General features: G+C 37.6%; 1 protein-coding gene across 1 annotated transcript in view; it reads left to right on the forward strand.

The window, feature by feature from the left end:
• PLCE1 (phospholipase C, epsilon 1) overlaps positions 1-15,759 on the forward strand; it is a 130,856-nt gene that overhangs the window by 105,775 nt on the left and 9,322 nt on the right. Inside the window, exons 14-24 of the mRNA XM_009888695.1 lie at positions 692-930; positions 2,031-2,092; positions 2,212-2,377; positions 4,076-4,183; positions 4,622-4,738; positions 4,821-4,979; positions 5,990-6,113; positions 8,943-8,984; positions 9,744-9,868; positions 10,588-10,705; positions 14,912-15,043. Coding sequence (XP_009886997.1) covers positions 692-930; positions 2,031-2,092; positions 2,212-2,377; positions 4,076-4,183; positions 4,622-4,738; positions 4,821-4,979; positions 5,990-6,113; positions 8,943-8,984; positions 9,744-9,868; positions 10,588-10,705; positions 14,912-15,043 — 1,392 coding nt within the window. The remainder of the gene's footprint in view (positions 1-691; positions 931-2,030; positions 2,093-2,211; positions 2,378-4,075; positions 4,184-4,621; positions 4,739-4,820; positions 4,980-5,989; positions 6,114-8,942; positions 8,985-9,743; positions 9,869-10,587; positions 10,706-14,911; positions 15,044-15,759) is intronic.

The raw sequence follows: 15,759 nt of genomic DNA on the forward strand, positions 1-15,759 counted from the left end.
TGGCTGAGCCCAACACAGGGATCTGTATCTGGTTGCAGGAGCTGTGGAAGGGCTAAAACACTGAGCAGATGTAGGGAGGAGCAATGAGGAGGCTGAGCCCTGTGTCTCATTTGGTTGTTTTTTTCTTGTCCGGTTTCCTAGTAGATCTTATTTATGTGGGACAAGGGGGAAGGAAACCTCTGTCCCCTTTATGTTCCCCAGTTACCATCATCTAAGTCTGGAGCTTTGTCCACATTTAAAGAAAACAGTCTTTCTGCCAAGAAGCCTGTGGGGATGGTACCATGCAATTGGCATATGGGACTGGATGAAGATAAACGGTGATCGCACAGGAAGGGTATGAGGTTGTACACGGCGAAGGCAAGGCTTTGAGGCTGTATATGGTGGTGAGAGGAAGAAGGAGGGTCCTGGTTGGCAGTGTGTGAGAGGGTGTGAATCCGTGTTAAAGGTTCCAGGATTTTGTTTATAGTAGTTGAACACTTATAGTCCACTCCCACTGTTTTCATACACGCTTAACACTGTTTTTTTCTATTAGTGAATAGAAACAAGATGGTTTTGTTCAAATTTACTATGTCAGTCCTAAAATATTCAGTCATCTGATGTGTATTATATATTGTATTACATTCTATACAGTATACATAATACATGTAATTGTGTAGCTTATATTTCTATTTCCTTTTTATTTTCTTTTAAGATTTGTTGACTAGGAATGTTTCAGACCTTGGTTTGTTCATTAAGAGCCGGCAGCAACTATCAGACAACCAGAGGCAAATATCTGATGCTATTGCAGCTGCCAGTATCGTAACCAATGGTACTGGTGTTGAAAGCACATCACTGGGAATATTTGGAGTGGGAATCCAGCAGCTAAATGACTTCCTAGTGAATTGCCAAGGAGAACACTGCACCTATGATGAAATCCTCAGTATTATCCAGGTCTGTAATACAAACATCTTGCAATTCCTTTTACTTGAACTCCTGTTACTTCTGTTTTCCCCACTAGCATTGTCCGCCTTCTAGTCAGAAGAGCATATCTGTGTGGATATCTCCTTTCACATTGATGTTGCCACTACAGTTTACTTGAATTTAAAATTTAATACTATCTTAATTCTGGGCTGTAAAATTGTGCAGATGTCCATAAATATGTCCATAAAAAGAAAAAAAAAAAGCAAATAAAGTTTTGTTGGCTATGTGTGCTTTATTGACAAAGGGATGTCACCACTTGGGAAAAGTATTTATGACAGTGTGTTGTTTTTTCCTTGTCTGTGACCACCTTTGATAGAGATTAACTCTAATTTCAAACTTAAAAGCCCACCATTTCCACGTATTTTTATTTTATTATAAAAAATTTTGCAGAGCAAACATGGGTGTTTTATTCCCTTATGTACAATGGCTGAAGTGATTAGAAAGTATGTAGAAAATTTTGAATTCCTCCAAACATGCATAATTAATATACTGCAAAATTAACCCTCCATTTAGCAATTAACAAAGGCTAAAGCCTGTATATTTCAACTATCAACATGTAATATAAAATTGCAAAGTTTGAAAGACAGAAATTCTAAAGAAACATCAAGTTATCATACTACAATTATCTTTAATTAGAGTTGGTGCTGTGTTAAGTACAATAGATAGAAGGATGCCTGATTATAGATCCTTTTTAATTTGAGCTTAAGTACTGACTGTGCTTTGAACAGGACATTGGATTAGAGGACCTCCCAACATCCTTTCCAACCTGAATGATTCTGTGATTTACAATTACACAGAATCACAGAATGGTCAGGGTTGGAAGGGACCTCTGGAGATCATCTAGTCCAACCCCTCTGCCAGAGCAGAGAAATGAGCTTTGGTATGCTTTTTTAGTGATTTTTTAAAAGAAGCATGAGCATACCGCAGGTACCTAATTACTTTATCCACAGAAAGACTCGTTTTACATATTAACTGGTTAGTTCAACGAGCAGACTACACTATGAAAATATGAAAAAGCCTTATTTCTAAGAGTTGTTATTATAGATCTCTTAAATTTCTTCCTTTTGTAGAAATTTGAACCCAGTGTGAATATGTGCCAGCAGGGGCTGCTATCTTTTGAAGGATTTGCAAGGTAATTATTTATGTGTTCATTTATATAGGTATTAAGATGACACCAGTGTATTGATGTTTGTATGTTAGTCACAAAAACTCAGTGCAGTGTAAAGTTTCCTCACATCTTCTCACCTCTAGATTTTTGATGGATAAAGACAACTTTGCCTCCAAAAACGATGAGTCACAAGAGAATGATGAGGACTTGCACTTTCCACTGTCATATTACTACATAGAATCTTCCCACAATACTTACCTTACTGGCCATCAGCTTAAAGGGGAGTCCTCGGTAGAGCTCTACAGCCAGGTATGCAGGATTGGATCGTTGTGTAGTTTTCAACATGAACTTGTTTGTTTAACTGGCAAGTCTCAGAAACATGACCTTTTTGCTTTGAAAATCTAAATGTCCTAAACCCTTGCTTGCAAAACGTCGGAAAACATGATGTGTGGGAAAGCTGCCTGTAAGCACAGTTGTGCTCAAATGCCTTTTCTAAGGCAAAAAAATTAGTTTAGTTTGAGATTCATAGCATTCAGACACCAGTCGGTCTGACCCAACCTCCTAAAATTAGACTTTCCCACAGGAAAGACTGATCTAATATTTTAGTTCATTCAGATGTCAAAAACACTACTCAAATACTGTACATTGCACTGCAAAGACAAATTTCAAATGGAACTATAACTTCTCAAAACATTACTTCTAGGAATATTCCACAGTTTTTTAGACTTTATGCCTGTTTGGTGGTGAACAGGAGAACTATTTCTCCCTGGGGCTTTCGGTTCTCTGTGTGTTTGTGTGTGTATATATATATTTATATATATTTGTGTGTGTGTATTTACCAAATGCTAGAGAAAGCATCAAACTTCCTGTGTGTGGTGTTTTCATTACTCTAAATGTTAATGACTCACCATTGAGACAGGCTCATCTGGCATCCCACGAGCTGCTTCGCCTGGAGTTATAAGACAGAGGGGGGAGGCTGTGTTAAGAATGCCCAAATAACATGATTGCATTGAATAACGCAATCGCAAAGGAGGTTCCTGTAGTAGCACTGCACAGTGATGTGAGTATTGTGTTGGTAATAGATGGGAAGTGAGATAGAGCTCAACTGGCTCCAGAATTTGCATGATGCAGAAGAGCTTCTTCCTGTGCCTAAAGTCATTGTTGCCAGCAGCGAAGGGGCACTTTGTTCCGGCCCAGTGTGTCTGGCTCTCACAGAACTGGTGGTGTGCCAGCTATGGACACAACTGCCTGAAATCTAATTATTCAGGTTTTGAATAGGAGAAGTAATTTTTCCTTTGTTTATGAATGTTTTTGCTGGAAATGGTTTTGATTGTTGAGATCTTTGTTTTCAGTAATGTATCTAATTGTATCTTTCAATGATAGGCGTGCTAAATATTGGTAGCAATAATAAACTGGGCTGCCAACAAATGGGTTATCTTTCCCTCCATCCTTCCTTTTTGCTTTCTTCAGTGTTTTCTAGCACGTAAGGCTTTCTAAAATAAATAAATGAATAAGTAAAAGATGGACAGATGGTTGTAAATTAGCTTAATATCATTAAATAAGATGGCCTGGCACATTTCCATTCTAACTCTCCTCATGGAAGTTGTTTATAAGACACTATTTTCAGACCTTCTTCCATTTTAAACAACAGAAAGAACCAGCAAACAAACTGCAGATGCTGTGCCCGTGAGCTGTCATGGTAGACACCTGGAATAAATCGCCCTGTTACTTTACAGCTGCCCTGTAAGATACCATGAATTTCAAAGCTTTATGGTACTTCTCCTAAGAACATAAATGCTTTCTTAATTTTCCCACTCTTTCTCAACTTAGGGAATGAGGTTAGCTGGAGACTGTAGCTTCTGTGGGCTATGTTTACTCCACAGAGATTGCTCTTTCCAGCACTTTTGCTGAATCACGGGGCTTTCATTTAGCTCCGCAATGTGTCTTCTGCTTTGATGACATGAGACTGTGGTTTATACGTGCTTACACTGTTCAATTGCATTGTAGGTTCTTCTACAAGGCTGCAGAAGTGTAGAATTAGACTGCTGGGATGGTGATGATGGGATGCCTATCATTTATCATGGGCACACTCTTACTACTAAGATCTCCTTTAAGGTATGCTGGTAATTGCACATAAAAACAAAAAAATGAGAAGAAAATCAATAACTTTTTTTCTTAATTGAAGGAAAAAAATCACCTACTAGAAAAGTAAAAATCCTAATGGGCTAAATCCTAATGTAATATGAACTGTGGAGTATGTCAGACATGAACTCCTCAATTGCAAACGTGCTTTTCAAATTAGTTTTTGTAACATATGTACTGTAATTTTCTGTCTTTTTTATTGTCAACATAACTAACATAAGGAGCTGTTACCAGTTCTGTTGTAACAAGATGCTAGGTTGATCTGTAGGAGCTTGTTTTGAAAGCAAATTGTCAATCCTTTCTTCTTAGAGGGGAAAAGAGATGCCTTCCTTTCTCCCCTTTCAACTAACAGTAAGTTAACAGAATGCTGCAAAATAATCACGTTCTCTCAATGACTGTCCTTTCTCACAGGAGGTAGTTGAAGCTATTGATCGCAATGCATTTATCACCTCTGATATGCCAATTATCATATCAATAGAAAACCACTGTTCATTGCCTCAGCAACGCAAGATGGCTGAAATTTTCAAGGTAGGCCATAAATTGTGGCAAATTATTCTAAGCACGTGCCTTGGGATTTTCCATAATATATCACATGTTCTCGATATTTCAGAATGTATTTGGAGATAAGCTGGTAACAAAGTTTTTATTTGAGAGTGACTTTTCTGATGATCCCATGCTTCCTTCACCTGGCCAACTGAAAAGAAAAATCCTGCTTAAAAACAAGAAGCTGAAAGCCCATCAAACACCAGTGGATATATTGAAACAAAAGGTAAAGTGCTTCCTTAATAGCAAGCAATGAGACCTGACTTTTGTTAGAAATAATTCATTTGTATTTGAACTTTTTGCCATTCCAGCATGTACAGCAGAATAATCTAATGCATATTCATACTTGGAAGACTCACAGTGGATTGCAACACTTTCAAATAAGTAGACAAGACATATAGTAAAGTACAGATACAGCATAACAAAATTTTAGTGTATTTTAGTTTTATAATACTTCATAATATTATGATTAGGACCACATGCCCTACGTGATAAGCATAAACGAAGTTTCACTCTGAGGCTATAACATTCGCTATTCATGTTTGTTGAGAAATAGTGATATACATTGAGTATGTGTGTATATATACAGTATGTAGTAATTTTTAGTAGAATTCTGCTTTGTTTCTTTTTTCGTATTGAAGGCAGGCAAATACTCTCTTATTCCCTTATTGGGAGGACTCTACTGTTCAAGTAGTACTTATACCTGTATGAGAATTTTTTTGGTTTCTAAAAGTAGGGCTGCATCTCTGGTAGCCTCAATTTAACAATATTTATGGTTAGTCAGCAATTAAATTGAATCCTTGAAAACTAATTGCTTTTACCCAAAAAGTAAACACAATTGAATTAGAATTGAACTCTTGTATCAGAATAAGTAAATCACAGTGATTGTACCAATACATGGACATTCTCCATCCTATAAAAAAGTTTTAAACTGTTTCCAAAGCAGCATACCTCAGACTGGAAGAAGTCAGTCTTGTTGAATAATGTACAAAGTGGACATTTCCCCATAATTAATTAGGTTTCATATCTTATTGGGTGTTTTTCTACCAATACAAGTTTTTTTATATTCAAAACCTTAAAATGGTATTTTAGTTTGATCTTAACAGACTTACTTACTTCTTGTTATAGATATTCAGTGCTTTCATATAAATAAAATAAGAGGCCAACAGTGATGAAAAGTCCTTTGCTTTTTAAAAATACTTGCCAATAATGTAATAAGTGGTTGTGTTGCTGTAGGCTCATCAGCTGGCGCATATGCATGCACAGGCTAGCAATGGTGCTAGCAACCCCACGCCTGCCAATGAAGAGGAAGAAGATGAAGAGGATGAATATGACTATGACTATGAATCTCTCTCTGATGGTAACAATATATATTTATGTATTTATTACAGTGCTGCAGTTGTTAGAACTGTAGCAATAATGCATGTAAATATTCTAGTTCAGGAATGATGTAGGTAAGTTGATCTTACCTTCTGAGAGGAAGATTTACTAAACATCCTTGGCAGCACTTTGATGCAGTAGTCTATAATATTGTGAAAATAATTTTGACTGTGTAGAAGACTTGAGTTTGACTGTAACTCTTTAACTCCAACCATTAGATGTTTTAACTGTGCAGCGTATGCTAAATTTTAGTCTTCATAAATTATATTTTATAGCATTTATAGTATGCAAAAATGATCGTGTTCATAGTGTACTCTATCTACATTTACCTTTATTGTCTTTCATAAGGAGTTTAGACATGTGAAAGCTCAAAGTTCTCAACAGATTTAGCCCTTGCATCTGCATGACTGCCATTAACTTGACCCTAAGATGCAGATTCTCCAAAGTGCTCTTTGGTTAATGTCTAATCCCAGAGCCCCCTGAAGTACCTGTTTTAGTTACACTTTCAGCATCAGCTGTTCACTTCCTGCATAAAGGTAGAGAAGCTACTGAGTCCCTGGCTTGTTCTATAAAGGTGGCTTTATTAAAGGTGCTCAGTGAAAAAATGGCAAGGCATGCCTTACTGGCTTGCTGTGTAAGTTACGTGCTTTCTACGCTTCAGCTATCCTAGGCTTCAGGAACTGGCAGTTAGCATACATCCACCTTTAGGTGCAGTTTATAGATTGGATATAATGATTGGCATGCTCGAGATGATAAAAAAATACTGCTGTTAGTAACTTCCACTGCTTTCTTAGCTCTCCAGTTCAGTCAGACACATTTGATCCAACTAAAGATGAAGGACAGAATGTGCCACACTGAGGTGGCTGAGCTGAAGTCATGGATCTTTTTTTGCTTCTCCTGCTGCAGGGCTGGTAGATTCCAGCAAACAGCTGGAGTCAGAAACATTTAATCCTCACAAGTTTTGTCAAGGACATTTGTCAAAAACCCCATGCATGGATTGAGCAAGCTGGATGCATCTAAATGGGTTACTCGTTATTTTTAATTAGTAATTTTCAGAGAATATTTCAAAGTAGATCACAGTGCATTTACCCACTGAGCTGGCAGTGATGGTACAGGTGATACCAAGCTCTTTGGGTAGTTAAATGCTGCATCATTGTTAAACTCCATAAACGGGTCACAAAACCGACCAAGGGGACAAAAAATTACAGATGTGCTTCAGTGTAGATAAACATAAGGTGATACATTTAGGGGAAAAAATTTAAACCTTGCTTATATGATTCTAAGCTCAACAATGGCAGTGTCAATTTGGGAGATGATGGAATTATTGAAAGTTCTCTGAAATCCTCAGCTTGGTGTGCAGTGACAGCCAAAAGATGGGGATGATCAGGAACAGTACTGAAAACAAAGCATCTTTTTGCTTCTGTATACAGCCTTCATGTGCCGCAACTTAAGTTCTGTGTCCAGTTCTTGCCTCTAGATCTCGAGAAGGATATGGTGGAGTTAAGGAAGTTAGAGACAAGGGCAACAAAAAAGTAAAGGAAGTGTGGCAGTGGTCTTGCACAAGCCTGAAAAGGCTGGAATTCTCCAGCTGGTAGAGAAGAGGACTGAGGGGTGAATTTGAAGCAGGTTTACTAAATCATGAAGTGGTGGATAAGGGGAGCACAGGACTGTTACTCATTACATCTAGGAGGTGCTCAGTAAAGTAAGAGGAAGATCAGTCTAAACCAGGTAAAAGAAAAAGTATTTCTTTGTGCTGCTGGTTGTGAACCTCTGTTGCCATTGGAAATTGTGGGGGCAAATGGTAACAGATTGAAAAAAGGATTGGACAAATTCATGGACAGGTTTATAAGCAAATGTTATGGGTAGAAATGTACAGTCCAACATCCCTAATATTCAGCAACTGGGGATATTGGGGTGGTACTAGGGAAGTGGACCATGACTAGTGGCTGGATGCTCTTTTTAAATAGCTTCTCCCGTTGCCGCTGTCAGAGAATTCCGAGCTAGATGGACCAGTGATCTGACACAGTTGGGCATGTTCTAGGTAAACAGTAAAGTACTTCGGTCGCTGAACTTCTCAGTCTAATGGGTACCTGTTTAAGGTCTGGGTACCATGATCAGAGGAGATGGAAGGCTCGAGAATGCTTGCAGCACAGGACTTCTTTCCTGTTAGTCTCTTAACTTACATTACTTGCTTATGTGTTTAATGATTTAAAAAATAGACACAAAATTAATGAATGCAGTTCAGGACCTGATACTGCTTGTGGGATAGCAGTATTATTTATGCTAATATGAAAATGTATGAGCCGATGCTGCCTTCCGTTGCGCTTTGCTAGAAAGTTGGTCTAACTGGCTTATTGAGAGTACCCCTTGTGTGGGACAGGGTGGAGATAGTGTAGATGTAAATTGCTGTGAAAAACGTAGACTTTTGTTGTTAGACTTCCTGGGAAAATATTGCAAGCTAACTGCAGTAAGTGATCTTTGAGCAACGTTCTAGTGAAGAGAAGGTTTGAGCAATCTGAAGCTAGCAAGAAACATTCACACCTTGCAATATATGAAGGAATCTGTGGCATGGTTTACTGCTTTATTACAATGATTATTCTTTGGGATCTTTAATTATGTTAATATTTTGGCAAAACTAATCCAAGTAGTGGTCTGTAAACTTTCTAAAAGATTTTCAGTTTTATTTTCCGTACTGATACATTAGGTTTGCGTAAGGCTAATAGTTTTACAACTGACAATTTTCATTTCTCTGGCTGTAAATCTTAATTTCCTTTACTCTTATTCCCTCTCTGACTCCGTTTCCCTGTAGCTGATGTCCTTAATGCTTCTCCTGCTGCTAACAGCCAGGAAGGTAAAGGCCATTTGGTTGAGCATTTTAACTGCATGAAATCATCACTGCATCTCCAGCCTGTTCAATGTGACGGTGTGACTATATGGTTTCTACTTCATATCAAAAATGCGATCAGATATTTTTATGTGGCATTGTTAACTGGTCAGGAACTGTTAGGAGGCTGCATGTGTAACACTGGTTATGCATAAAAAGAATATGGTCAAAGCATCGGGAATATCAGGAATGAAATAAAACCATTCCTTTTGTGACAGTGACAATGTTTTGGTCCAGAAAGTCCAAACTAGTAGGTGGATTATTCTCTGATAAATATGTAGCTTTGAAGAGGAATATCTATATGTGTAAAAAAATATTTGTTCGTGGTGAATGTAAGGAGAGGAAAGCCAAAACTTGTTGTACACAGAGGTGTATGTATTTGATGTGGTCAATTGTGTTTGGACTTGAGCAATTCTTTGTTGTTCAGGAATATCCATTCTTTTCAGACAGCAAGCCTAATTCATTAGATTATTTTGTTTTAACCATCTTCTGAGCACAAAAGGATGGGCTTTAAAAGAAGTGCAACATATTAACCAAAACTGAGCATTAAATTTTTAAAGTAGAAAGTTACTACTAAAAGAGAATGCTTTGACCAGTAAATGCATTATTTTGGCATCTGGTTATTCAGATAAGATCCACAGCATTGTCCACAAATATTATTAATTCAAATTAAATTTCCAGTTGAAACTTTGGCTTTATGTTTATTAAAATCCCATTAATTTTTAGATAACATTCTTGAAGACCGACCTGAGAATAAATTATCAAGTGATAAACTGCAGTTTGAATATAATGAAGAGACTGCCAAACGAATAAAGAAGGCTGATTGTGCTACTTACAATAATAAAGGAAAGGTAGTTCTGCTTTTTCCCCACTTTTTTCTCAGCCACACTTTGACATATAACCAGCTTCAAAAGGATTTGAGCAGTTTAGGTAACTGAGACATTATACGGCAAATGCGCTTTAATGAAGACAAATAGTAGAAAGCATGGAAACGCACCAGAGAAAATAGATCAAAGAGAGCAAATGCTCAACATACCGTTCAAGAACAGTCCTCAGAGGTTATTGTATATACAGGCTATTTGGCTGAATATTTTAACTGTTGTTGCTCTCAATGGAAAACTCCATTGAAGCTAGATCCAGACGTTTATTTAGCTATCTAATTTCCATTAATATCGATAGAACTGAAGATTTCATCTGAATCTTCGGCATCTGTGTGTATCTAAATAACTTTAAAATACTGCACTATGATATCAGATAGCCACACTACCTTTTATTGAATCATCTGACAACTGAATGAGTGCGTTGCTGTTTAGTAAATTGTAGCTTCTCCTGAACACAGATTTTTGTCTAACTGTTTGTAGAACTGACTCTGATTGAGGCCTTTGCACACTACCGTAGTTTCAGCAACAGGTATTGATGCATAAACCTGCACGTGGACTTGTGTTAGGTAAAGACAGCAAACCGTATAGGAAGAATGAGATAAAGGATTTTAAGGACATGAGAAAGATATGCAAGAGTACTTTCACATTGAGTAATTTTATGATTGTATGCTCTTGGAATTGTCACTTAGGTTTATGACATGGAGCTGGGTGAAGAATTCTATCTTCCACAAAATAAGAAGGAAAGCAGACAGATAGCCCCAGAGCTATCAGATCTTGTCATTTACTGTCAAGCTGTAAAGTTCCCCGGTAAGTACACTGTCCTGTTTTATCGCTTTAAGCTTTCTAATTCTTGGAGACATTATGTTTATGTTTTGAATTAGTTAATACAAGCGTTTTCAAATTGAAGTAGTCGAGGAGCTTTTTTCTCGATGATTTGGTAGTCTACCTAATAATAGCTCCTGGCTAAGAAGTAGTCTTCATAAATTATGTGAAGACATATTGTTTGTCATATTAACATGTTTACAAAAGTGAGATTTGCCAGTCTTCACAACTTAGGCAACTGCTTCATTGCCAAATGACAGACGGCAGAAAGCTTTGTTTTAAGAGCTCCAAGTTTCCATGTAAGGCCCTACGGAGTTAGGAAGGAAAATGTTCTTAAAATCTTGCAGGAAGAGCTTGTCACATTTCTTGAAGTGACCTGTTTAGTGTGTTTCACCTTTGCCTACAGCTGTGTCTTCTGTTCTTTCCTAAGTGGATAGGAGAAGAGCTATTTGGGGGGTACAGCCGCCTCCTCGTGGGGTGGGTAAGGACAGCTGATTGCACACTCACACACTCTCTTTATGGAAGGGGTTAAGGAAATAGGAGGGTCTTTTGTACAGTAGGAAGAATAATGTTTGCAGAGGAAAAAGAGAGGGAGTAATGGGCCTGGAGATCACTGATAGTTACTTGTTCAGTACTGAAGCATGAGGTTGAGTATGTTTTGGCTCATACTGTGTACATAAATACTTTTAAATTGAGAATTTATTGTTTATTGATGTGTTTAATGTTTTGAATGAAAAATCTGCTTTTTAGTGGAATGGTTCTCTGTGGAAAAGTTAGCAATTCTGCCAAATCATGATCTTATACAAATAGAACTATAATGAGATTAGAGAAGCTAACCAAACATAAAATAGTGTCAAATAGGCAAGATAAACATGCTGAAAAATGGAGAGGCATTCTTTTATAATCTTCTATAACTTTAAGAATTGTAGGTGTCACTTGTAAAAATAATAACTTCTAAAAATTCAAATCTGATACTCTTTTTGACGAAATCTGCAATGAGATATCTTTCAAATAAAATATTTTCTTTTAAGGAATGATATTCAAGATTAAACGGGCATAGTTTAAGTTGTTCCAAGCATTTCGGCACACAAAGAAGTTCTGATGTTCTAAGAAAACTTTAAAATATTTCAGCTTTTTAATGTAATTTCAGTTATAAAAGAAATATCTGCTTTCCTTATCGGGTTTCTTCCTCTTGCTTTAAAGGGGACATGACTAGAACAATTAAGAAAATGAGTTCCCTTCACAGATGTACACATGAAGCTGTAGAAATTAGTTTTCCAACAAACTTTGTCTCCTTTGAGACAAATACTGCCTTCTCTGCAAGATGTGTAGACTTCCATGGCTACCATGCTACCGATTGGATTCCTCTGCGCTGCTGGAGGGCACAGACATTGTACACTGTCGTACCCCAGTATTGTCCATTAATAATGAGAACAAGGCTGGTAGATCCATGACCATGTAGCTCTATTGACTGGGTTCCTAACCAACTCAGAAAAATGCAAGAGTTTTGGAAATAGGGAGGGTAGACTTCATGTCAGTGGTTGATGAATGGTGTAAATATTTTATTTTTTCTGTCTTCATATATTTCTATTCTGTGTTCTGTGTTTACAGTTGCCTATGTCCCTGAATGTTTATCACTGATTGTGACTATAAAAAAAGGACAAAGGACCATTATGTTCACTTACCCTAGCCTACTGAGTACCACAGACTTCCCTAAGTCTCCCTGGTCAAAACAGAATTTATCACATGGAGAAAATAACATTTCTTGTTTATAAAATCTCTGGTAACAAGGAACCCACCACAGCTCTTGTTGTTTTAGTGTTTTTTGACCCTTACAGTCCTTGCCTCACTTCAATTTCAGTCTGTTGGATATCAGCACACCATTATCTAAGAGGGTGAAGGTCTGTTCTTTTGGGGTACCCAAGACGAGGGCAGTGAAGCAGTACTGCTATAACACCCTGGCCCATGGCTCGTTGCCGTGGTGCTGAGGATCCTTACACAATGAGTAGAGAAAGTTGAGTACGTAAAAACAGGATCTGCACAATCAAGTGCAGAAAGCAGGGAGTCACCTGAGCTAACCAGCATGAAATTCAGTCTCCATCTCCATTGTATCAGACTGTCTTGTCCCTCTGGTATCACTTTTCAAGTAATTAAAGTGAACATAAAAAGAGGCACCCTACATACAAAAATACCATAAATTCTTTTTCAAGGTCTGCAGACCCGCAGACTAACTGGCTGTTGGTCTGAAACACATAGTGAGAAGGTGACAATTACAGTTTGACCTGTTACTTCAGCATGGTTAGAATAAGGACAGGGAAGTTTGCTATCCTCTGGATTAAAAATCTAAAAGCAGTAAAGCACTGTGGTTATATCTAACATAAAAGACAGGCATTAAATTCTGTAACTCAAAGGATATAGCATAGGAGTTATAGGGAAATACGAAACATTTACTCTGTCATTATGGTAGTATGGTAGGATCTATGTGCGGTATGGTGGGATCTAAGCCTGTCCTGCTTTGACCAGAGAGTTGGACCAGATGACTTCCAGATCCTTTCCAGCCTCCATTATTTTATGAATTTATGATTCTGTGAATAGGTGATGCTATATTTTGGAGTCAAGTTTAAATTGGAGTGAAAAATGGAGCTTGTCTCTGGGAGGAGGCATGCCACATGCAAAGCATGGCCTTGGGAAAGATTGAAGGAAAACTCCCAGCTGCGGCTTACCCTATGGCCATCACCTTGGGTTCAGTTAACCCTGGTGTTTTGATTTGCACTCTCTGGTGATTTATGAGGTTAGTCTGTTCCCTCAGTGACTGTCTCCACAACAGGATTTTGAAACGTGGATCTTGCTTGCCAGATCCATTTGATCCATTGAAAACTGGGATTAAATAGTGCTGGAAGCACACAGTGCATAACTCCTCATTCTTCCAGTCAGTACATATTCCTTGATCTCGGCTTCTACCATCTTCTGTGGTTTATGTGTATACTTTGGCCCAAAGAGACAGTACGTCTCCAACACTGAAAACATTTATGTATATCCTAAATTGTACTAACCCAAGCAGTTCCATTGAAACTATCAGCATAATTTTACTAAGTACATGTAGACATGCCATAAAGATTGAGAGCTGAAAATTTACAGCTGTGGTGAGACTTCAGTAGAAGAGAGTCCAACGTATCCTCTTTGTGATTTACATTTGTAGTGGAAGTATTAGTATTAAATCCAGAACTGTCTTTAGACAGGTGTGAATTGATGTGAGTTCCTGAGGGTTGTTTTATGAGTCACAGTTAGGCAAATAACAGTGTACTTGCTTTGTTATATTTTATAACACAAGTACATCTCGGGTCTCTGAGAGCGTCCCACACCTCGCTGCTGTGGGCCTCAGAATACCTATCAGGCTTTTTGGCTTTAATTTTGGTCTGCCATGTGCTATCTCCAAGTCAACAGAAAGAAACCGACCATAAGGGGGATTAAGTCTGTTTATTTCACTGGGAGTTAGGTCATGATTTTAATGATTATTTTGCTAGAATGCATATGTTTGAGTCATAGCTGTACTAGAGCTTTCCAGCTCCACTTGTAGTACATATTGGCCCATTAAATGCTTAATGGATTTTGCACACCTACCATGTTTCCTGTTACTGAAATACAAATTCTAAACAGAAGAAAACTCTGAAAACATCTTGAGGTTAAACTGTGTAACTAACAGGATTTGGGATTTTTCCTTTACATTATATCTTTAAATTGTATCTTGCATTTATGTAATTATGTAGGTATCCTACCCTAGATGAATTCCAGGATATTCACTACGGTACAGGTTTATTGCTGTTACTGCAGATTTTTTTTTAGTATTAATTAGGACCCGTTTGGTAGCTTGAGACAGAGCCACTACCTTCCTCAAGCCAAAAAGTAAAATGGAGAAAAGTTATATCACAGAGAGAGAACTGTATATTGTATTGCTTCATATAAGTTTTTATATACATTATATGTATAAACACATATAATATATACATATATAAAGGCATGTACATATGTAAAGATGTTAAAATTAAATTATGGAGAAAAATACCCTGCTTGCCCTGTGTACTATATACCAGGAGTATTCATGCCTTCAAAAATAATGTAAAAAATGATGGAAAATGTCATGCCCTCTTGGTCATGTTTTTTGGCTCATTTATTTTACATTTATGGGAACAGGCTTGTCAACTCTAAACCCATCTGGCTCTAGCAGAGGAAAAGAAAGAAAAAGCAGGAAGTCCATTTTTGGCAACAATCCTGGCAGGCTGAGCCCTGGGGAGTCAGCTACTCTTGCCAAAGCATCTGGAAAAGGTAAAGTTAGCATCTTCTTTCACCAGTCACGTGGAATGACTCTGTAATCCAACACATGTACCAGACCAAGTTGTTAAAGATCAAATACTTTACAATGTGTAAGATGTTGAACTTTGGAATGTTTTTTCATTAGTGCAGCAGCTATTACAGTAACACTATTATAACTGAAATGTTGAGTGTGGAATGTTAAAATAGGATTACTTGGTCAGGAGTGTGAAGACCCTAATTCATAAATGATTCAAAACTAACATATAAGTGATGTATCTTAAAGTTTGTGTTTTAAAGGGTATGAATGAATATTTTCAAAGTACAAATGGAAGGCAGAACTGTTGGGCTGGATCCAGAAAAGGATTTTTAGTGTCTGAAGTAGGACTTAGTTGCCTAAAATTCAGCCAAGTCCAAACGCATAATTGTGCAAACTCCCGTGTTCAACCTTGGATGTATTTAGACTCCTCAGATGATTCAGTTTGTGAACTTGGAAATTGTACTTCTGTGTATGAACAGATATAAAGAAGTACGAAGAAAGTACAGAAAAGGTTCTGGAGCAGGGATGAGACCCAGATCCCCTGCCTTTCAGGTGAATGCCATAAACAGAAAGTTACAGAGTTGTACCCTTTCTTGTCCTCATTTTCTGGCTCAGGAAACGTTGCATTTCTTTTCAGCCCAAGGGCATGGCTGCAGTTATGTTCCCTTCTAGAGGCCAGTGTCCTAAAAAC

This window comes from Charadrius vociferus, unplaced genomic scaffold, assembly GCF_000708025.1.
Source record: "Charadrius vociferus isolate BGI_N301 unplaced genomic scaffold, ASM70802v2 scaffold436, whole genome shotgun sequence".
Taxonomy (NCBI): domain Eukaryota; kingdom Metazoa; phylum Chordata; class Aves; order Charadriiformes; family Charadriidae; genus Charadrius; species Charadrius vociferus.